A 23,521-nucleotide genomic window follows, 5' to 3' on the forward strand; every position below is an offset into this window, starting at 1 on the left:
GACGCACTGCTGACACAACTCGCCATTTCAGTAGTCAAGTCAAAATCCAACTGCAAAACACGACGCACTGCTGACACAACTCGCCACTTCAGTAGCCAAGTCCAAAATCCAACCCTTCTGAAAGATCAGGCCCTTCTTTTACACCCAACCGAAAGCGTCTCATTTGCATATTGAGCAAGCTTATAAAAAGGCGGCTATTTCTTTTTGTTTTTTTTTTCTCTTCACTCTTCTGTTTGCACGAGATATTACAGGCTGCCGAATTATCAGATTTGTCACAAATTAAATCATTTAATAACAGTCCGGTAAATCTCTCGCTATAACTCCGGCTTCTTATTTCTACCTGTATTTTGAAACAAATGACATACCAGCCTCAGCGATGCATATTGATGAACTCTGTATCAGTTTACTTATAATGTTTATTTGAAACAGCACACCACAATTTTAATGAACCACCGTTCTACCAGATCAAACATCCCATTCCTGTGTCTCGATACATCTATCATTATATGATCAGTTTTCTATAATAGTCAACCATATAGGAGCCTATTCGTGACCAGACACACACAGACGTTCAGCTTTATATATATATATATATATATATATATATATATATATATATATATATATATATATATATATATGATTAGTTTTTTTTTTTGGAAAAAGAATTCCAGCAGAGTGCTCAATTAAAAGGAAAATCCAAATTGTAAGAGCGTATTTATATTTTGTGTACAGAAAGTTGTTAGTTGAGACAGATCATTGGTACCGTCGGTTTCAAGCCCAATAATAAGGCCCGTTTAAGGTATCCTTATCAAGCTCTCTTCAGCCAATATTCGTCTATCTTATAACCGGAAGTGTGAAGTATATATACCTCGCGAGTTTATGTTTAAATCTCGTTTTGTTAAATTCCCCCTTTTTTTATTGGATGATGTAATACCTAATTTTAAACTTTGAATTATTTAAATTTAAGATCTAATTTCGAAAAAAATTTTCCTTATATAAATCGATTTTAATTTGAACCCAAATTAATTTAAAATTCTCTTTTCTTATGTATAAAAAACTTTAAAATCTATATTGGTATCAGTTAAAAACTTAAAAATTCGTTTAATTATATCCAATTACGTTAAAAAATTTCCAAAAATCCGTTTAAAGTTTTAAAAAATATTTTTAATTATATCGAATCACGTTTAAAAAATTCGAAATACGTTTAAAAATTATTTTTTAAAATCCAAATCTTTCAAGGTTTGGGGAAGTGAGTATTTATCTATCCTAAGTGATTTCACTAGTTTATTAACATTATTATATTTTTATATAGTTTTCAATTCGAAATATTTTATAAATTACATTTATAAAATATAATTTAAAATTTTTTATAAAATACATTAATTTAAAATCTATAATATAATTGCGATTAAAATCCAAGTTTACCGACTAATCATTTTTGTATTTACAATTTTTTTTTATATTAATAATATTCATTAACATTATTCTAGTAAAACTGCTCTCCTTTAACAATTACAAGAAGCCTTTCCAACTACCGATATCCATGACAAATAGCATCCTATTTGAGAATTCTTCCTTCAAACTCGTCAGCCTAACATTCACAGGCAATATGAATTGGCACAATTACACTGAAAAGGCTGCTGCAAAGAAGGTGGGTTCTCTCTATCATGCTAGAAGACTACTCACACCTGAGAGTATCCTGAACCTCTACACGGCCACCATTCGCCCATGCATGGAATATTGTTGTCACACCTAAACTGCTGCGTTTACTACTAGTATCTCCCTCTTGGACAGGGTCCTAAAAAAGAGTCTCCAATCTAAAAGGCCCCACTTTATCAACTAAGATCCAACCTCTGTCCCATCGCTGCAATCTTTCTACAAGAATTTTTATGGAATGTGCTCTGATGAACTCCTTGTACGTGTGCCCCCCTCAACATAGATATCCTGAGAAAAATTTGCCTAGCAAAAACATCACACCCTTCACTTTCTTCCAGCAAACAGCTAAATTTTGGAATTCCCTTCCTGATATGCAGAAGCTTAAATGTAATGTAAACCATTATCTTAATTTTTCCTAGGCTAGGTCTCAAATAATAACACCCCCCCCTGTCGAAGTTAGGGGTAAACATAAAAAAAAAAATTAAATTAATTTTGTAATTTATGATGAATTAGAAAACGTATGATAACTAAACTATCTTTAAAATATCTATTTTCACCGAATTTAAATGAGTGGCACAAGTAATGATGCTAAAAGGGGGAAAAATACACAGCTAATAGTGGGATAAGTTGAATAATAAGGGAAAATGGCACAGATAATAATGGACCAGGTAAAAGTGGCATAAGGAGAATAATAAAGAAAAAATGGCATTGCTGGAATAAAAAAGAAAAATTGGACAAGGTAATAATGGTATAAGTCGCATACGAAAGAAAAGGAACAGGTGAAAATGGCATAAGAGGAATAATGAGGATATAATGGCACAGGTAAGTGACATAAGTGGAATAATAAGGCAACATTTAGGCGATTTCAGATGGACACACTGGAAAAAAATAAACAATTAATTTAGAGTTTAGTTGTGCATATAATTTAATGTAAATGGCACAGGAAAAATAAGGCACGGCTAATAATTGCATTATTCAAATATTAAGGAAACAATGGCACATGTGATAATAGCATCACAGGAATAAATAACGGCACAGGTAATAATTGCATGAGCGAAATAATCAGGAAAACATGGCACAGGTAATAATGGACTAAGTGGAATAAAGAGAAATAATGGTACAGGTAAAACTGTCAGTGGAATAATTATGAAAAATTGGCACCGGTAATAATGGCATAAGATGAATAATAAGGGAAAATGGCACAGCTAACAATGGCATAAGTGGAATAACAAGAAAAAATGTCACAGGTAATAATTGTGTAAGTGGAATAAGGTAATAGTGGCATATGGATAATAAAAAAATGACACAGGATTTATGTAATAAGTGGAATTATAAGGGAAAAATAGAACAGGTAATACTGGTATGAATGGAATAATAAGGGAAAATGGCACATGTAATATTAGTATCAGTGAAATTAGAACGAAAAAATGGCACAGATCATAATGTCATAAGTGAAATAACAAGGAAAAAATGAAAAGGTAATAGTGGCATCAGTGGAATAATAAGGAAAAATAACACAGGTAATACTAGTATAAATAGGATATGGAAAAATGGCACAGGTAATAATGTCAGAAGTGAAAAAATGAGGAAAAAATTGCACTGGTAATAAAAGCATAATGAGAATAATAAGGAAAAATACAACAGATAATAGTGGCATAAGTGGGGGAAAAGGCGCAAGTAATAATAATAATATCAGTGAAATAATAAGGAAAATGGCACATGCAATAATGGCATAACTGGAATAATAAGGAAAAAATGGCACAAGTAATAATAATTGCATATGGCGCATTGTAAGGGAAAATGGCACAGGTAATAAAAGTTTTAGTGGAATAATGAGGGAAAATAGCACAGCATATAATAGACTAATTGGAATTATAAGGAAAAATGGCACAGGTAATAGTGACATAAGTGGAATAATAAGGCAACTATCAGGCGATTTCGGATGAACACACTGGAAAAAATGAACGATTAATTTAGAATTTTGGTGTTGACTTTCAAGCCGACTTCGAAGATGTGAGGTGGCATGATGTAGCCCTCATTTAAAACCACACCAAAGACCATAACCGTGGCTGGAAACTTTGTTTTCATCACCCTGGTCACGTCTTTGTAATTTGTGGTAATCTAACGATATGGTCTTATTGTTATAACTTGAATCAGTAAAGAGCATGAGTTTACAGCGGCGCATCTTCAATCTCGCTCGATGAAGATTGTGTCACTTTCAGACATGACAGAAGGTTCCTATCACTCTTGGGATATGTACACAACTGGCTAAATAGTAGATAGTCTGCAGAAAAAAACAAAAAACGAAAATGAAATCATGTCGATTTTTCTAGGGCGACAATTTTATCATTCCACCCTGTACGAAACGATTTATATACACGTATATATACAGTTTTTTTTTTTTTTTTAAATCTTTTGAGATAAGGTGTCATAGTTTGTGTATTTATTTTTTTGCAGACTGTTATCCTCATCTTCATAGTTGCTGTTTCACAACGTTTCGGCCAACTCATCCTCTGGCCTTCTTCAGGTGATTAACCACGATGGGATAGGAATGCTGAGTCTCATAACTGTATCTCCAGTAATTACTGCCTTCCATAGTTGTTGTTGTCTCACCATGTTTGGGTCAACTAAACTTCTGATTTGGATAGGATTGAAACCGCTAGCTTCAGACAATGCTCATAATGCAAAACGATTTTTATTTACATTTAAAAAAATTTTTATTATTTGTTAATATGTTTCTGTCCTTGCTTGAATTATTTTGGTTTTGTTTTTGTTTTTCGGTCATAGTTAAGCTCTTTCCCTAAAAATTTAGATGCAACTTTTTTGTGAACACTCTGAAAAACACACACACACACACACACACACACACGCACACACACACAATTGTTTAAGAATTTAGAGTGGGGGATCACTTTCACGCATAAATTTATAAGCTCTCATTTCCAAGACATACTGTTTTAGAGCCATTATCTTCGAGTAATAAATTCTGTTCCCGTTTATTGTTTTGGGGGAGGGGAGAATGATCTACTTTTTTAAATGATTTACCCATGGTTTTATGACCGTGCCAATCGGAGTTAGGGTTAGTGGTGAAAAAATTTAGTGAATATCCCTAAAAAGTTAGATTGGACTAAAATGATGACGATTGTACCATATATTCGAAACTAATCTCTCCCTACAAATTCTAAATTAAATTTTTTTTTTCTCTTTTCACTATGTTTTTTATATGTTCACATGTAATCACCTAAAAAACATAGAATCTCATTGAAGATTTGGATAAGGATGTTAATTTACAAATTTGCTTTTATTATTATTAGTAGTAGTAGTGTACGAGCCTTTTTCAAGTCTCACACAAAAACACATTCACATTTCAAGCTATGTCATATACATACGCGCACACGTCCACACATGTACACATATTCACGTTCGCGTACATACACTCACATTCACGCTTACGTATACACATGTACTCACACACGCGCACACAAACGCACGCATGGACGACGCCACTTCCGCTTTCTAAGGAAATATACATGCGCAAAACACCACCGGAAGAGAGTATAAAACATTCCTTCAACACCAAACTCACTTATGCCCATCAATTGAAGGGGTCTTTATTTCCATATGGTCCGTTACAGAATTTGGTGACCCCTTTATTTTAAAATGAAATGGATGAGGTTGAACGAAGCACTCATACACACACAGACTCTCTCTCTCTCTCTCTCTCTCTCTCTCTCTCTCTCTCTCTCTCTACAAAGATAAACTTTTCCTCCTCACCAATTAACGAGAGACGCACGTCAAGGTATAAACTTTCTTTCTCACCAGCTAACTGCGATAGACGCACGCAAAACTAACCACGTGTGGTGCCCTTTTCTTTCACTTGTTTCTTTCACCAAAGAAATTCCTGTTCGTTTAATTCAATTTAACACGTCGTTCGTTTTTTCCTCGAGACAATTCATTTTCCCTCGGAACGCGAGAGGAGCACGCATTTCCTCCTATGCCACAAGTCCACAACAAACTGGCGCCCGACTGACTGGAACGAACAAGCATGGCGACCCTACCGTTTTGAAATTAATCGTTTTGAGCGAGACGCGCGTTTTATTTGATAAAGAAAAAAACGAACCTTCTCAACAAAGAAAACCAAGCGAACCACTACCCACAGGAATAACTACTACCAATTACAATGACGAACCCTCGTCAGACTCGGCAAAAAACGAACACGGAGTTGTCAACTTTCATACCGAATTTAAAGAAAAATTCAAGCTCGACAAACATTTTCACGGTTTCCTGACACTATCCTGCAACAAACGCGAGGAGCAAAATCACATAGGCCTATGCAATTCCTTCCCGCACAGGAGACGCAACAACAAAGAAACAGGACATCCCTATCAACACATAGGAAGAAGTTGAATCAACAATACGAGTTGAGATGCATCACGCACGCTAATAAACTCAAAACTTGGAAGTTTCGTTGACAGCCGGCAACCACGAACGACTACACAACAAACGCCCGTACAGACAATGTACACACACTACCGCAGACGCACATGCGAAGACAATGGCAACCAAATTCCGTTCAACAAGAACGAACGCGCGACTAGCGCCAGTCCAAACGATGCACACATTACCGCAGACTCACATGCAAAGATACCATCAACTGGGCACACACACACACACCGTCAACACGAAACAAAATTTTTTCCTTCCAATGAACGATTCACTTCTGTCCAAGCAACTCTTTGCACATGTCAGCACACAACAGAAACCAAACCAACAAATGTCAGCCCTATAAAAAGAGTAAACGCATTTTCCACGCGTAAGTAAATACTTTTTTTTACGAACACACTTCGTTTTTGACATTCTGTTCCTTTTGACGTTTTTCAAACAACCACACCAACAGCAAAAAAAAAAAACAGGACAAAAAAATCAACTGCCGAAAACATTACTCACAAAATATATATATATATATATATATATATATATATATATATATACATAAATATATATACCTTGCATGTATTTTTTTCCTAGGAAGGGGAGTAATTGTACGAGCCTTTTTCAAGTCTCACACAAAACACACATTCATATTTCAAGCTGTCATATACATACGCGCACACAAACATACGCGCACACAAACATACACACATGTACACATATTCACGTTCGCGTACATACATTCACATTCATGTGTATATGCACACACGCTTACGTATACACATGTACTCACACACGCGCACACGAACGCACACATGGACGACGTCACTTCCGCTTTCTAAGGAAATATACATGCGCAAAACACCACTGGAAGAGAGTATAAAACATTCCTTCAACACCAAACTCACTTATGTCCATCCAACACCGGAGTCTTTATTTACATACGGTCCAGTCCCATACAGTAGTAGTAGTAGTAGTAGTAGTAGTAGTAGTATCGTGTTTTTATTTTTCTGGTGAAACAAATCAATCTACTTCATATCTGTTATGCTGACATTAGCAATAACCGACCAAAGCACTGAAATTATGGTAAAAACATTCTTTAAAAGAAGGAAAGTTGAGAATAGTTTAATGTTGTGGGGTTAAATGTTGAAAGAAAAACGAGAAAGCTTATAAACACTGAAATGAAAACTATATTAACAGAAAATACAGAAATATATATTGGTTGAGTGAGACTCCGCTAAACTGGAAGGACAGTAAGGTTACGACCAACTCTCACTGAGTCTGGAGTCCAGACTACTCAATAGCAGAAACTGGTTACCGGAAATGACGTCAGGAATAGTCCATCGTCAGAATCTGTAGGGGTACCACCCCAACACCAAAGCTTTTTCTTCATAAAAGCTGTTAATATCTCTTGTATTTACGACTGATCATTAGTGGATTGGCGATTCTCGTTTTCCAAATCGACCGTCGTGGTTCTGGTGTTGATTGTCTCAAACATTGACTCAATTGGTTTTTCCTCCAACGATGGTGTTTTGCTGGTGTCGTCCGAGCAATATCTTAATTGGTTCTGGTGGCGTTTATGGGTATGTCTCGGTCCTTGCATGATATATACCACTCTCTTACAGATCGTACCCATATCCCAGAATGAGGTGTTATTCTTGTAACTCTTGAAGAAAGAATTTACTCAAGGTAATTCACAAGCAAAACTTGGCTGAAAAAAAAAGAAAGAAAAAGATGAAATTTTCTCGAAGTTCCCACAAGACACCGAAACCACCCATAAAAAGGAAAAATAAACGAATACAAGGAGGAAGAATCAAAAGTCAAATCGTAAGTTAAAAATCTTTTTTCTTTTCTTGAGAAAAAAAAAACAGTAAAAAACAACTACTTCTGCTACAAAGCGTTTTTGTAGTTTGAACTTTTTTATTTGTTGCAAAAATTACTGTCAATTGTTATTTTGAGTTCGAATTCCTGGGTCGCTAGTTTGTTGTAGCTTAACAGTTGAACGAAAAACGAGAAGTCTTGGAAACATTGGAATCAAATATATAGTATTAACAGAAAAGTATATTGGTTGAGTGAGATTTCGCTCAACTGGAAGGACTAAGTCAGATTACGACCCACTCTCACTTAGTCTCCGGTCCAAACTTCTCGACAGCAGAAATTGGTTACCGGAAATGACGTCAGGTATAGTCCATCGTAAGCATCTGTAGGGGTGCCACCCCAACATTTAATAAACCACCTCGTCTTCCCTTCTCATTTTAAGAAGGGTTTACTCAATAATAACATTATTATTTAGAAACTCCTTCTTATCATGAGAAAGAGGCTTTGTTAAATATTGTCTCTGCATCGTTTTTTTTTCGTTTTGCATACAAATTGTTATTTTTTTTTTTTTTGCATCCGTATATAAAAAAATTAAAATAGCTTTTTGTCAACCAACGAGAATAAATGTTTAATTACAATTTTTAATCAATACACAAGGAAAACATTTGAGAAAACATTTAACAAAAAAATTAACTCGTGTAATATAATCTAACCTAAAGTGTATTTTTTTACGTTTAAAAAAAAAATGAAAAAACATTACCTGGAGGTTACAGTAGTTTGAAAATTTAAACCAACAAATCTTTAATTAAAAACTAGTCCATCTGTTTGCCCTTAAAGGGTAAGATGAAAAATATTCCAAATAAGTGATTTTAAGATTATATTATCTTTTAATGTCTTGAGAAAACATTTTTAAGTGATGAGTGAAAAAATAAAACTCAGGAATCCCCCAGAGCATTACTGCAAGCACTAATTAAAATTAAGGAGACCCTACTAAAAGCACTACTAAAATCAAGTTTCTACCTTCCCCTTCCTTTGTGAAGAGAAAACATTTTTTAAGTAAGGTCTGAAAAAAACATCGTCAGAATCCACAGAAGTGCTATTAAAATCAATAAATATGCTCATAAATAGGATTATAGTTATATATTGCATATTTATATTCAAATCAGTTTTTTTTTTAAGTCAATCGGGTTAAATCACATTTATTTGTAAGGAAAGCACGTTCAAATAAGTTTAAACAAAAAATGTTGTTTGACCTTGAATGCTTTGACTTAAGACAGGGCGGCCATGAAATAGGTCAGCAGACAAATTTTTTGAAACCGGAAGTCACAAACCGGATGGACGGTGTTAACGCTCAAGCAAGCAAACTGATCTGAGTTTTATAATTATATAAATATTTAGAAATTCCAAACGAATCGGAATCAGGATAAGTAATTGTACATTGTGTTGGTTCACTATTTTTTTTTTTTTTTTTTTAGATAAAATGTCATCTACAATTCCCCCCCCCCCCATTTTGTCCAGTTTCCTTTACAGTAGGCCAACCTTTTTGAAATCAGTTCAGTTTGACAGCCTGGATTATATATGATTTCATATTTCTTCCAGAAATACGAAGCAAATGTAACATTGCTGGATCATAATTGAAAATCTCAATCGAATTTGAAATTGTTTTCTGAGAGAAGACGTTTTCGTATGTTCTTTTTTGTATCCATTACAATAATTTCTTGCCACTGTTATTAGGTCTCTTCGAATCCTTTATTTTGTACAAACTGTTCGAGTAGAAGTCAGTGTCATCAATGATGCTGGGATAAACAGCTGAGAAGAAAAAGATAACGAAATACTGACGTCTTATGTTCGACATGAAAAGAAACTGGAATTTTAGGAAGATCCCCATCATTCGAGTAATTATAGGAGCAACTGAACTTTAAAAAAGAATTTCAAAAATTACCTGGCAAATATACCCGGTGAACCAAGTGTAAGAGAGATACAAACAATTGCACTTAAAGGGACGGTTAGAATCTGAAAAAGATCTCTCGGTTGAAATGTATAGGATAGTGAATGAATGTTTGGCATCCGGTAGCATGCACCATCCCCATCTTGAACAAAATGATAAGAAAATTGAAAAAAAAAAATACATTTATTTTTTTCAGGACTATACAATAGCGTTTTAAATTCTGGATCGATTTCATCCGAAATATCGACAAATTGCATAAAGTGTAATGAGTGAAGACGGGTGGGGAGTGAGAATTAGAAAGTTGTAAGCGTGGCAAAATCTTAGCATATATATATATATATATATATATATATATATATATATATATATATATAATCGATTAGTGATGGGAATTAAAAATGCAGTAATTGAAAATTAAACGAAATTTATAAAATCATTTTTTTTTAATAATTTGATTAAGAAATTAAATTTGCTAGAATGCATGTTGCTTTCTACGTAAATAACTTCGCCATTTTAATATTTTTAATGATTAGAAAGAATGAATTATTTTGTGACCCTTCGGAATTTTAAAGGAATTTGGAAGCATTTAAACTGTCGAACAGAAAGTCATTTAAGCTAATTTTAAAATTCTTGGCAAATCCTTGTGTAATTAAAGAATTGAATGTTTTGGAAGTTTGTTTTTTTTTTCATTCAGTTATTTGATAAATAGAGATTGAAACAACATTATCAAACAAGGCATGAAGTAACTTGATGTAAGTTGAAATTTTTAGACTGTTTTAAAAATACTTCAGGGTAATAAAAAAAAAAGCCAACGATAAGTGACAGGAATAGCTTTTGATGCAGGAAACAGCAACCCTTCCCTCTTTGTCAGAAACATTGCTCATGGAATATCAGGAGTAACGGACAAAATAAGGGAAGCGATTTATGCGACTGACGGAAGTAAAGGCAAATTTAATTAGTTTATAGAGAGAAAGGGTTCAAGTTTGTGAGCATTAAAATTCTATTAAGATAATCCGGAAAAAGACAAATAAAATATATCGACTGTTGAAAAATGAAAAAGAAAAAAAATGAAAAAATATTTTTAAAAACACAGAAAAATAAACTGAAAGGATGAAAAGTATAACAGATAGAAAATATTGAATGAAAGTAATAGTACTAATATTTTACAATGAAAGTTTTTGTGTTTTTTTTTAAAACATTTATTCGTTTTGAAAAAGTTTCTAGCGTTATGTGAGAACAAGAAAAAATGGCTGCAAGGTGACCGTTATATCTTTGAAGTTTCGATAATTGCTTAAAAATAAAACAAAATACTGGAAGAAACTCACCCAATAAATGTTACCGTGATATCACGGTAACATTTATTGGCGGATTTCTATTAGTATTTTGTTTTATTTATATTTTAAGTCATTATCGAGACGTCAAAGATCGTGTAAGACATTTTTGTTCTTACGTAACACTCGACACTACTTATTTTTTAAATTGAATAGACGTGTTACAGTAAAAAAAAATATTAGATAGAAGAGTAACTTATCTTGCCTTTAGTAATATTTATTTGTTTTTTTTTACCACGTTTTTTAATATATAGTTGTTTTTTAACCACTTTTTGTACCTCCATCCATTGTAAAACAAACCAAAATTTCTATTATGAAAAAGTTCTATTTGATTATTCGTAAGATAAAACATTCCAATTAAGAAATGTTTTATTTATTTCAAATAAAACAATAAACATTTCAAATTATAAAGAGCAGTTCTATTTTACTATTTGGTCATATTAAAAGAATGATTCAAACAAAATATTAATTACGTCCCAAATACATTTGACCTCTAATAGGTATTAGTCTTTTGATAAACACTTCTTGTCAACTTGCGATTCTAAACCTAGAAGCCGCCATCAAGTAGATCATTTCTAGTTTTACATTTTAATGGGGTCGTTAAAAATCAATTTTGCCAATTTTTTGTATAAAACGTTTTGAAAAACTAAAAATCGTTTTCGGGTTAGAAAATTAAAAGCTGTGTCCGTCAGTGTTTAAATCATTGAATTAAATTTTTATTTTAAAGACTAAAAAAATAAATCGAATTTAGGTAAATATGGCAGCGGTAAAATTTTACAGCCTTTTTTTTTCAGATTATTATAAGCTGGGGGGGGGGCGAGGCTTGCCTAGTTGTAAAATATGCTTAAATATATTTCAATAAATATATTTTAATTCATGCAGATTTCGTATTTATTATTACAGAGCCAATTCTCTATCGAATATTACGCTGTACATAGTATATATTTGTGATTTCAAAAGTTAAAAATAAAATGACTTGGGTGCCATCAGCTAGAATGGAAACCAAAACATTTAGCGCTCCATCCGCGTTCCTTACCGTTTGAGCTACTTTTGTATTTGCGCATGCGCAAAAGTAATAGAAATATGACGTCAAGTTGAAATGAACATTTTGCATTTCAACTTGCCGACATATTTGTGTACGCGTTATTCATCCAAGCAAAAGTTTTAAACCATACTTGGTGTATGATCAGTATTCCCTGTTAATTTTAGTGTTCTGTGATCAGTTGTTTAAGTGTTTATCGGTTAATTATTTTCACACAGACGCACATATATACATCTACTGTTTTATTTATATAGATACATTTTTATTATAAAGTAACAATTAAATAAAACATTATAATTATTCTTATAGGTGCTTCTACAGAGTCTGAACCTAACCAAACCGACTTTTTTCAACCTAAACTTAGGTTAAGCTTGGTTTACAATTATTTTACAGTTGGGTGTAAAAGATAAAATTTGGTTCAAATTCTGTAATGGTAGCTTTCTTCGATTATTTTGTTATTTACGTCTGAATTTTGTCAAATTTTACACAACAAAAATAAATGTTGAGGATTGATATAATAATAATTTTAAACAGTTAATGGATACTAATTAATTATTTTTATTTCATAATAATATATACATAGTTAATGGATACGTGTGGTATGAAGCAAAAATACTTTTAATCGAAATAAAATAAAATTTACAAAAACTGCTAGTAATTTCTGCGAGAAAACTTAGTCATGATCACCGACTATTTACGTTGGCCGTGATTAACCCCCAGTTATCATATCTTATCGCAATAGAAATCAACCCATCGCATGGTGGTGCTGTTTGCCTCCTTAAGGTCTTGGTTTAAGCAATGAGGACCCAATCGGCAGTTTTACCTAAGGTGGTGCATCGTTTGTACCTCTCCACATGGACATAAAGGTGACATGTCTAAGCCCCACTTGTGGAGATTGTCTTTTGTTTTGCCTACTTTGGCCCTGGCTCTATTTAGAGTCACCCAGTTTTTTCTGCCAAGGTTTGAACCCTGAGGGAGTGTTTCTTTTGGGTCTGGTAGGGCTTCATTTTTATTCCTGCTGTCATAGTTTCGCCATCGTTCCATTCTATAGGAGGCAGCTTGCCTGGGATCGATTTCCTGATGAAGCTTGATGAAGCTACTGCAAGATTTTAGTCTTTGTCCCACTGATTGGTGGCCAAACAGTGAGTGTCTGTGGTCGTTAAGCTGTTTGTACCGTTCTATTCTGGTGATGACTTCTCGCCTGATATGTGGTGGTGGAATACCAATTAGGCAGTATAGAGCAAAATGATCGCTTATAAAGAAAATCCGATATAAGAGCATAATATGTATCTAATTGTTTAATTTTGTCACAGAAGGTCAGAAAACATCGTACCGTCAGTTTCAAATCCGACATAAAAGGACCTAGTTTATGGTCAATAATATTGATGTTTATACATTTGACACATCAGCTAATGAATAGCTGATGTTTCAAATGTATAAACATTTTGACCCCTGCTTTCACTTAAAAATTCACCAAAATTCGGGAAATTAAACATTAGTATTTATGAAACTTTCAGTATTTATCAAATAATGATCACGGAATATAATGCAATCATTATTTTTTATTCAAATCTTAGTGAAAATGTATTTGTTTAAACAAAAAACACCTTTACTAAAGTTATGGCTTTCAGTAGTAATAAAATAAATGAATTAATTTATTTTTGTTTCTTTATGAAAATAAAGCGTCGTAAATTGTAACAATTACAAAAAAAGAAATAATCTTTTCAGGAATATTGCGAAAAAAGCCCCTAAAGGCCGTATTAAAGAAATTGATATAACTCGAAAAAAAAATAATTTTGCGGACTATTAGCATTGAATTAAACATTATTTATTTAATATTTTCACAAAAAAGTTATAATTCTTTTTTTTTTTCATTTTTTTTTAGTGTAATTTTTATATGTAAGATTCTAATATTTTCATTGCATGGATGATCGTGTAATTATCAGCGTAACATAATCTGGAAAAATAAAATAAAATTGAAAAAAAAAATAAGGTGCAGGAACACACAAAATAATTAAATTAAAAAATTGTGAAAATTATACAAACATTCACTATAGGTATGCATGAATGCACGGCTCCGAGAAAAAAAGAAAACCAGACGGGTTTGTCTTTCCCCCTCTCTATCTCCAACCACTTGACGTCATTTTCAGATACGCCTGAAGAAGTTCTTATGTGCTTCCATACTTTTTTAATTTTGCCGCCATATTTTATTTGGTATTAATAAACAAACCTCGCTGCTACAGCTGGCACATTTTTGGATAATAATTACCTTTTTTTTGCAAAAGTTAAGTACATTTATTTTATTAATTTATTATCTTATGACTTTAATTTAATAACTGACTTGGAAATAATTCCAGAAAACTTATATTTATTTTGCCAGAAAAATGTAAACACAATTTTTGTCATAATGAATTTTTACGTGAAATGCACGTTTTTTTCAGATTTGGGATAAGATTTTCCTATGTATTTTTTATCTCACACACTTTTTTCTGTGCGAGATGAACTTTAAGCTATAATCTTTCGAACACAATCATAAAGTAATCGGAAATTTAAAAAATCTTATGATCAGCTGGCGTTCAAAACCAGTAAAAAACTCCCGAGTCAGTCATTAAAATGCACGTACCTAGATATTATCGACCATAAACTGGTCCCTTTTATATCGGATTTGAAATCGACGGAACCCATGTTTTTCTGATCTTCTGTAACATATTTAAATTACTATATATATATATATATATATATACGAGAGAGAGGTTAATTATTGAAACGCACTCAGTTTGTATACACCAATCGTAATGGATTAAAAATCTTTCTCATAAATAAAGTTTTTTTTATAATGAAAAAAAATTTTTTTATGTAAATTTTGAAAAAGCAGTCCAAGCTCAATGAATGCCCTTTTTATTGGATTCCAGAGCATATAAAGTGTAGTATAATAATTCTTCGATTTCCAAATATTAAGTTTCTCAGCTGGTCACTTACTACTTTTCAAAAGTTATCTGTTACAATATTGTTTCGTATTGCGACTAACAAGTCTGAAAAATTATGTTATTGCTGCATATTTAGTCACATACTCATCAGATGTTTAACTTTAAAAACCTATAAAAATACCATTTTGGACAACTTGCATGGTTTATGTAACTAACACATTCTGCCGTTCCTTCTCACTTACGAAGATTATGGTTATAGCGATACGAGACAATATTGTAATGGCTACCTTTTAGAAAGTAATAAATGACCAACTGAGAAAACTTCATATTTGGAACTTGGAGAATTATTATGCTCCTCTCTCTCTCTCTCTCTCTCTCTCTCTTTCTCTCTCGGTATATATATATGTGTGTGTGTGTGTGTGTATATAACTATATATGCGTGTGTGTATAAACTGCGTCAATCACTTTATTGCAGATTAGTAAAATAGCAATATTTCACTAAATATACATCACAAAAAAAATGAAAATTGTATCATCAAATGATTGTTTCAAGGTTAGTTATTTCCCAAAACATTATTCAAATCCATGCGATATTCACGAAGTTATGAAATTTTATTTATTATCGAGTATTTCATACTGTCCATCGCTTTATTGTAGGTCTTTTAAAATGCAAAAAAAAGGTGCGATTAACGGTTATCGAAAAAGAAAGGATTGTTGCTGGACTCGCAGAAGGATTGTTCATCAAAGATTTAGCTATGGAGCTGAAAAGGGATCCAAGAACTTTGGCTTCATTCGCAAACAACCCCAACACCAAATCCAGAAAGGATAAGGGTACCAGGAGAAACCTTTCACATTGTGATATTCGGAAAATTCATAGGGAAGTCAGCCGAAACCCAAACGGCACCAGTGCTTTCATTTTTGCAAGATCGCTCCAAGATCCAGGCAGGCCTGATGTAATATGTTGAATGAGATGGCAAGGAACATCAAAACTATTCCAAGGCCTCCATGGAGCAAACAACATAGGGAAAAACAAAGACTTGGGCACAGAATTACATGAAAATGGATTTCCAACGTATCCTATTTACAGATGAGACCTATGCTACTCTTGACGGTCCGGATGGATGGGCTAAAGTTTGGAACTCGAATGGAACTCCAAACCCTTACAGAGTTCATCGCCAACAAGGAGGTGGAGGCATCATGTTTTGGGCGGGAATCATTGGGGATAAGTTGGTTGGACCATTCCGAGTTCCAGAGGGTGTAAAACTTACTAGCAATGCGTACACAGCCTTTTTGGATAAACATTTGTCACCATGGCTAGATGACCTACCATTGTCACGTCGCTTTCAGATGATTTTTATGCATGACAATGCACTATCCCATTCTGATAGGGTGACTGCAGCCTTCCTTCAATCTATGGGATTCTTTGGAGAAACCCTCATGAGCTGGCCACCGGGTTCTCCGGATCTTAACCCCATTGAAAATCTCTGGTCAATATTGAAAAGAGGTGTTTATCAGGGAGGAGAGCAATTTACTTCAAAGGATGCCCTGTAGAGAATAGTAGTTGATGTCGCCAGAACCATAACTCATTTTCAGATCAAACAATTGACTTCTTCGGAGGACAAAAGGTTGTTTAAAGTTATTTAAAAAAATGGTGATATGGCGATAAATAATTAATTTAATTGAGGTTTAACACCTAGCATGTGCTTTTGTTTATTTTTCTTTAACAGAAAAATATAATAAAAAGTAAAGTTTTCATGATTTAGTGAAATATTGATATTTTATTAATCTGCAATAAAGCGATTGACGCAGTTTATATATGTGTGTGTGTGTATATATATATATATATATATATATCAGTGTTAGGACGATTAATCGGAATCGGGAAAATCGAAACTTTTGGTAGTATCGATATCGGAATCGGAAAAATGTGTGCCTATTTTCCGATGCCAAAAACAATTCCTTTATTTATCTCTTTTTTGATTTGATTTTTGTTTGAAACAAAATCTTCCACTGCTCGTAGAAATGATAAAATAATCCTGGCAAAATAATAATTTTATAGTTAAATATGTAGAAATTTATAAAGAATCAGAATCAGTAATTGTATCGGAATCGGAAATTTAGTACGGAATCGGTAATTGTATCGGATTCGGAAAAAATATTGGAATCATCCCATCACTAGTGTATATATATATATATATATATATATATATATATATATATATCTCAAGTATGATCACCGTACTACATTTTACATGTGCAGAGGCTTGAATCGAATATTACAATATTTTGCAACTTTAAAACGAGGAACATCATTTCCAACGAGGTCATATTTAATTTCATTTTTTTTATTTCAAACTCACGTCAAAGTGAACTGCCTTCATGAAGAGGTAACCTTTGACCTCAGATAACAAATAATTCGGTTATCTCATCTCGGCAACGGCTCACTGTTTCAAACAGAAAAACAACGTATCGATTATTTATATTGATTACATCTTGATGATGGAATTGTTGCGCAACAAAATTACTTCCTTTTTCGTCCATATGATATTGCATACCCCCACCCCCAATGGAATTCCATGCTGGTTTGCATTCCCTTCTGATGCAAACAGGGGATGAATCGCTTTTCTTTATTTTTACTTTTTTCTTGAAACTGATATATAAAAAAAAAAAGATGATTTCTATAACTTTAAATATATTTTAACAACTTAACTATGGAATGTAACCTCGCAGGACGTTAATAATGACAACAAACACAGTGGCATAGTTAACAAAAGTGTATTAGCAAAAGTATCTTACAGAAGTACACGTCATGATTCTGATGCCACAACTACCATGAATCGCTATTTCATAACACTATGCATTTATATTTACTTCTGTATCAGGTAATAAGATTCAGATTTTAGAAAAAATGATGAGTTTCATCATTTTCATGCGATGAAGTCACCATCTATCAAGGCCTGGACACCACTCAAGGATAAGTGTGAATGTGTGTTAGGTGGTCAATGAGAAACAACAGAGTAATCATTAGTTGTGGTAATTGGGTAGAATTTCATTATTTATGAAGACAGCACAAAACTTGTTTAGATTTGAAAACGAGCATGTTGTAGGCAGCTGGAAAGCAGGCACATGGTACCGAGTTCTATAGACGGGTAGTTTTAGTAAAGAAACTCTGTTCATCGAGTTTACGTTTTGATTTAGGCACAGATCGAAAGTGAGACAAATTGTTGACAGTGGTTGTAGCTAGACGAGTGCGTGTAGTGAATATTTTGCAGCAGGTGCATAGAGCCTCAAAACATATTTTATTCAAATTAACTGTGTGGTGTAGCCTCTTTTACCGAGAATAATCAAACACAGTAATATCAGTAACAAAAAGTGTAAACGTATGTTGCAGAAGTGCACGTCATGATTCTGGAGTCATAACTGCTACTAATCGCTACAGAATAACATATTAGATGTAACTATATTCATAGTGTCTGGGCAAGTCCATTATTCCTGAAATAGGTGCATCAACTTGCTTCATGATATTATGAACCTCTGTTTACTTCATCCGATAGTGAGATCACAATTTCGTACACATTTTCTTTTGTATCCACTATATATATAAATTAAGTTAAAATTACCACTGATTACACATAGCAGGTATGTTCTAAAATCCATAAAAATTAGTAAATTAGCTTAATAATATCATCTACATACAAATTATCACACATATGCACATACCTATCATATATATATATATATATATATATATATATTATATATATAGTAGAAATGGTAATTAATAAAAACCTGAAGAAAGTGCTCAATACTGTTGTAGAGCAAATATTATTATTATTAGTTTTATTTTTTATTACCGGTTTTTTCTGTTCAGTTACATTCCACCTTAAACAAACTTTTCTGTAAAGTCTGAGGAGGCTACATAACGGCCAAAAAACGGTCGTGTAGCTGAAACAAAAATGTAACTGAACAGAAAAAAAAACGGTAATAAAAAATAAAACGTATATATATATATATATATATATATATATATATATATATATATATATATATATATATATATATATATATATGTGTGTGTTTTTGTGTTTGCGATACATATTGAACATAAAAACAAAACAAGTATGTAAATCATGTTGTGCAGATGGTCAAGTGGTAGGAGTTTAGGCTACTTACCATGGGGCACCAATTTCGAATCTCACTAGGTTCAGTCGCTCTGATGCGCCGTAGACGACTAAACACGTGTCAGTGGATAATTATATTTTAAAAACAATGTATATATATATATATATATATATATATTACATTTTCACCCCAAACAAGCAGAGTGTCACTTTAATGTAAGGGGCTACTATCAGGGACATGAGTTGCAGGCATTCTATGTAGGGAGCTGAGCAACAAGATGTCTGTTCACATCTCACTTGAACTTCTGCATGTCAGTACAGTTGGAGAAGCAAGAAACTGGAAGGGAATTCTAGTCTAGCAGTTCTGGGGAAGAAACTATTAGAGTATAAAGCTTTCTTACATTTAGTGATCTCTACTTTGTATGGGTGGGATTTAGCTGCCTGTCAGGTTTGTCGGAGGTATTTACATCAAGGTGGGTACAAGGGCCAGTAGTTCGGCGGAGTATCCACAATTAAAATACAGAGAGGGATGCAACATTTTGTCGATGGGACAGAGGCTGAAGCTTAGATGACAGTTCAGGATCTATCAGGTTGGCGAGTCTCTTTTGAACCCTGTCTAGGAATGAGAGACTATTAGCAAATGCACCAACCCAAATATGACAACAATACTCCATACATGGGCGAATGGTGGCCTTATAGAGGTACAGGATACTTTCGGGCATTAGTAGCTTTCTAGCACGGTAAAGAGAACCTACCTTTCTTGCAATGGTCCTAGCAATGCTCTCAATGTAATTGTTCCAACTCATGTTTCCTGTGAACGTTAGGCCAGCGAGTTTAAAAAATGTACTTTCAAATAAAGAGTCTTTGGTCATTGCTATTGGTGATAGAGAAGGTTTCTTGTAGTTATTGAAGGAAAAAAGTTTAGTCTTGGCAGCATTGAATGTGACCATCCATTTTTGTCCCCATTCCACTACAGATTGGAGGTCATCCTCTAGTGTTTCTGCCATTTCTTTAGATATGTGTTCATTTGTTTTCCTGTTGTGTCTGTTATAGAGCATGGTGTCATCAGCATATATACCCATCTCACAGACAATTTTGTCAGGGAGGTCATTTATGAATATTAGGAATAATAGAGGTTCAAGCATAGACCCCTGAGGCACTCCCACATTTATATCATATTGTTTAGATGTACGACCATCGAGGACAACCTGGATTTTTCTCTTATCTAAGAAGGATTTAATTATGTTAAGTATTCTTCCAGTGGTACCGTATGATCTGATTTTCCTGAGAAGACCTTCATGCCATACCCTGTCAAAAGCCTTAGATATATCTAGAGCTATCGTTCTACCCTCCCCTGCTTTGTCCAGTGAATGGTATATATACTCGGAGATTACAGTTAGGATGTCTGCTGTGGAACGGGCTTGTCTAAATCCATATTGTTGTTTGGTCAGAAGTTTAGCATCTGTAAGGTGTTGTACTAGAGCTTGGTTAATTATGGACTCAAATATTTTGGTGAAAAGTGGGAGTAGGCAATGGGGCGGTAATTTACTAGGTCAGGTCTTTCGCCAGAATTCTTGAAAACTGTTACCACAGAAGTAGTTTACCAGCCGTCAGGAAAGCAAGATTCATTAAGGCATTTATTGTAAACTTTGGAGAGAACTGGAGCTACTTCGGCAAAGCACTTTTGTAATAGCACAGCCTAGATGAGATCAGTTCCACATGCTTTTGAAGTGTCAAGGTTTTTTATGATATTATGCACCTGAGAAAGGGTGATTTTCAGATCATTTAATGTGGCGTCTGTTCACAAAGGAAAGTCAGGTAGGAGGTGATTAGCAGGGTCCAGTGTGGAGTTGGAGGCAAACCGACTGGCAAGCATGTTAGCCTTCTCGATTGCTGAGCAAAGAACCTCGTGATTGTTGGATAGTGGGGGAATTGTTGATTGCCCATTATTTACCATACTGTTGTAGATTTTCCAGAAGTCATGCGTTCCTAATTTCTGTGCTTCGATGCATTTTTTGGTGGTTTCAGTAAATTCTCTCTTAGCTTTTGCTATTTCTTTCCTACAGTTACTTCTAGCTTCTATATACTTCTGCCTGTTTGAACTGAACTTATGTCGGTTAAATCTGCGGTACGCATGCTGCCTTTGCGTGATGGCAGCTGCACAAGTAGAAGTAAACCATTGGGGAGAGTGGAGCTTGCTATAAAATTTCTGCATGGGAACATGTGCTTCAATTGCTGTTTTGAACCATTCAATGGTCTCATTTGCGCACTGTTCAGCAGGAAGTGAAAAGATATTTTGCCATGGGGCGTCCCTGATGAGATCCCTGATGGCTTCCCAGTCAGCCTTTTTATAATATCTCGTTGTTCTGAGCAATGGCTCTTCAGTTTTGGCCACCGTTATCACTGCATGATCAGCGTTCTCAAGTGGGATGTGGACATTTGTAACACAATCATCGGGAACTGTGGTCAGAAACAAATCTAAAAGTGGTGTGTGTTCTTTTTGTTGGTCAGGGAAACGGGTCGGAAACGTAACCATCTGTGATAGGGAATGAGATATAGAGAAAATATGTGTTGTGCTACCAGCTGCGTTTGTAAGTAGAAAATCCAAACCAGTTGTTGTGGTGGACATTGAAGTCACCAAATACATGCACTTGTGCACTAGTGTCGAGAGAAAGTGCTGTATCTATGCTGTCAGAGTCCTGGGTTGAGGGAGAGCAGTAGAGAAAATAAAAGTAACAAATGTTATGTTACATGTTAAGTCTTAAGCACATAAAGGCTTGATCGTCCAATTCTAGCTTTGTTTCTCTAGTCAAGGGGAGGGTGTTTCGAATATAGACTCCAAGTCCATGCATATGTCTGTCAGAGACCTTACGGCAGAGTGGGAGATATCCGGGCATGTTAAAGTAGTTAGAGGGGATGGAGGAATGTAGGTTAGTCTCACTTAGTGCTAAGATATGTGTTAGGAGATGTTAGCTTGTTAGGAGAAATGCTTTGATATTATTGAAATTAGTTCTAAGCCCATGGATGTTTGTAAATGCAAGCCTCAAGGGAGGAGGCAATTTGGTTTTGTTTGAGGTTTGTCCTGGTTTAAGCATAATTTTTGATTGTACTGTCATCATCATTTTTTTTTTAACCTGACTTATTCTCCAATCACAAGTTTCTCTAGCTCTATTGTCCTGTGTATAACACAACTCTCTATTTGGAGGTGAGGCCCCAATCCTGGAGTGTGAAATTATCCGTATTTCTACTCTCGAGTTTACTCTAAGCCAGAGTGCTTATCAAGGTTCCATCTATGAGTTAAAAACCACACAACACTAAACTGCCTCAGACATTTTTTACTCTTTTTTTTTTGTTTACTTGCCTCCCCACGAGGGCAGAGTTAGACACAGGGTCGGTTTTTAATGTGGGGGGAAACCAGCTCCCCCAAAAACAGCTCTCTGGTTAGTAACAAATATAAAAAATGTATCAGTCATGAAGGAGTTTTCCTCCATTAACCGAGACCAAAAAATAGAATAAAGGCTCCTTGGTCTTTGGGCCAGGATCGAAGTGTAGTATCTGTTCTGATGCTGCTCTTCGCTTTTTTTACTTCACTTTTTTTTTACTCTTATTCACCTCAAATCATCTTGACACTTTGGCGTAAGCGACTACTGTTGTATTATGAGACTCCCAGGTATTGTAAAAAAATCTTAGCAATTTATTATATACTCCCTAGGAGTAGTCACACAAGCCATCATCAAAGACTGCTCTTTGAGGACAACTTGTGGTGTTCCTTGGAGTCTGAGTGACAACAAGTCTCCCCCAGACTTCCAAAAGATTCGACTACCCAAACACTGATCGATCTCCCCAATCTAAGGGACCTTTAAGTAGACAAAACACCTGGAGGTACTAAAAACCGCACGAGAATTGTATTTTTTAAGTTTATTTTTAATAATATAATGAAAATTAAATTCTTCGAATAACCGTTTTGAATGAAAATGTTCAATTCACGTTCTAGTTTACCAGAAGAACAAATTTTAAGGGCTCTATACACTAACGTCTGAATAAATCCAATCTTCCTGGAAGTAGGCACAAATGAACGCTAGTTTATATATAGGCAATCTGTTATGACATCTGGTCTTTTTTTATCGGTTTGTATATCCATGTCCCATAGGATCTTGTAACGTTCATTTTTCAATACTGGTGTCAGTTTGTGTTTGTACCGTTTGTCTGTGTGTTCAAGATTCAGTTGTTTGCATAATTGTCAA

General features: G+C 34.2%; 1 protein-coding gene across 4 annotated transcripts in view; it reads right to left on the reverse strand.

Annotated features, from left to right (window-relative positions):
• Positions 1-23,521, reverse strand: part of LOC145301500 (uncharacterized) — a 90,681-nt gene that overhangs the window by 1,235 nt on the left and 65,925 nt on the right. For 2 of the 4 annotated variants that reach the window (XM_080144583.1, XM_080144581.1), the window contains one exon: positions 7,222-7,801. The exons of the other annotated variants lie outside the window; for them this stretch is intronic. In XM_080144583.1, coding sequence (XP_080000709.1) covers positions 7,771-7,801 — 31 coding nt within the window. In that variant the 3' untranslated portion in view covers positions 7,222-7,770. Of the gene's footprint in view, positions 1-7,221; positions 7,802-23,521 lie in introns of those variants that run through there. 4 annotated transcript variants of the gene reach the window in all.

This window comes from Euprymna scolopes, chromosome 2 (assembly GCF_053919585.1).
Source record: "Euprymna scolopes isolate OS-2025 chromosome 2, ASM5391958v1, whole genome shotgun sequence".
Classification (NCBI taxonomy): Eukaryota; Metazoa; Mollusca; class Cephalopoda; order Sepiida; family Sepiolidae; genus Euprymna; species Euprymna scolopes.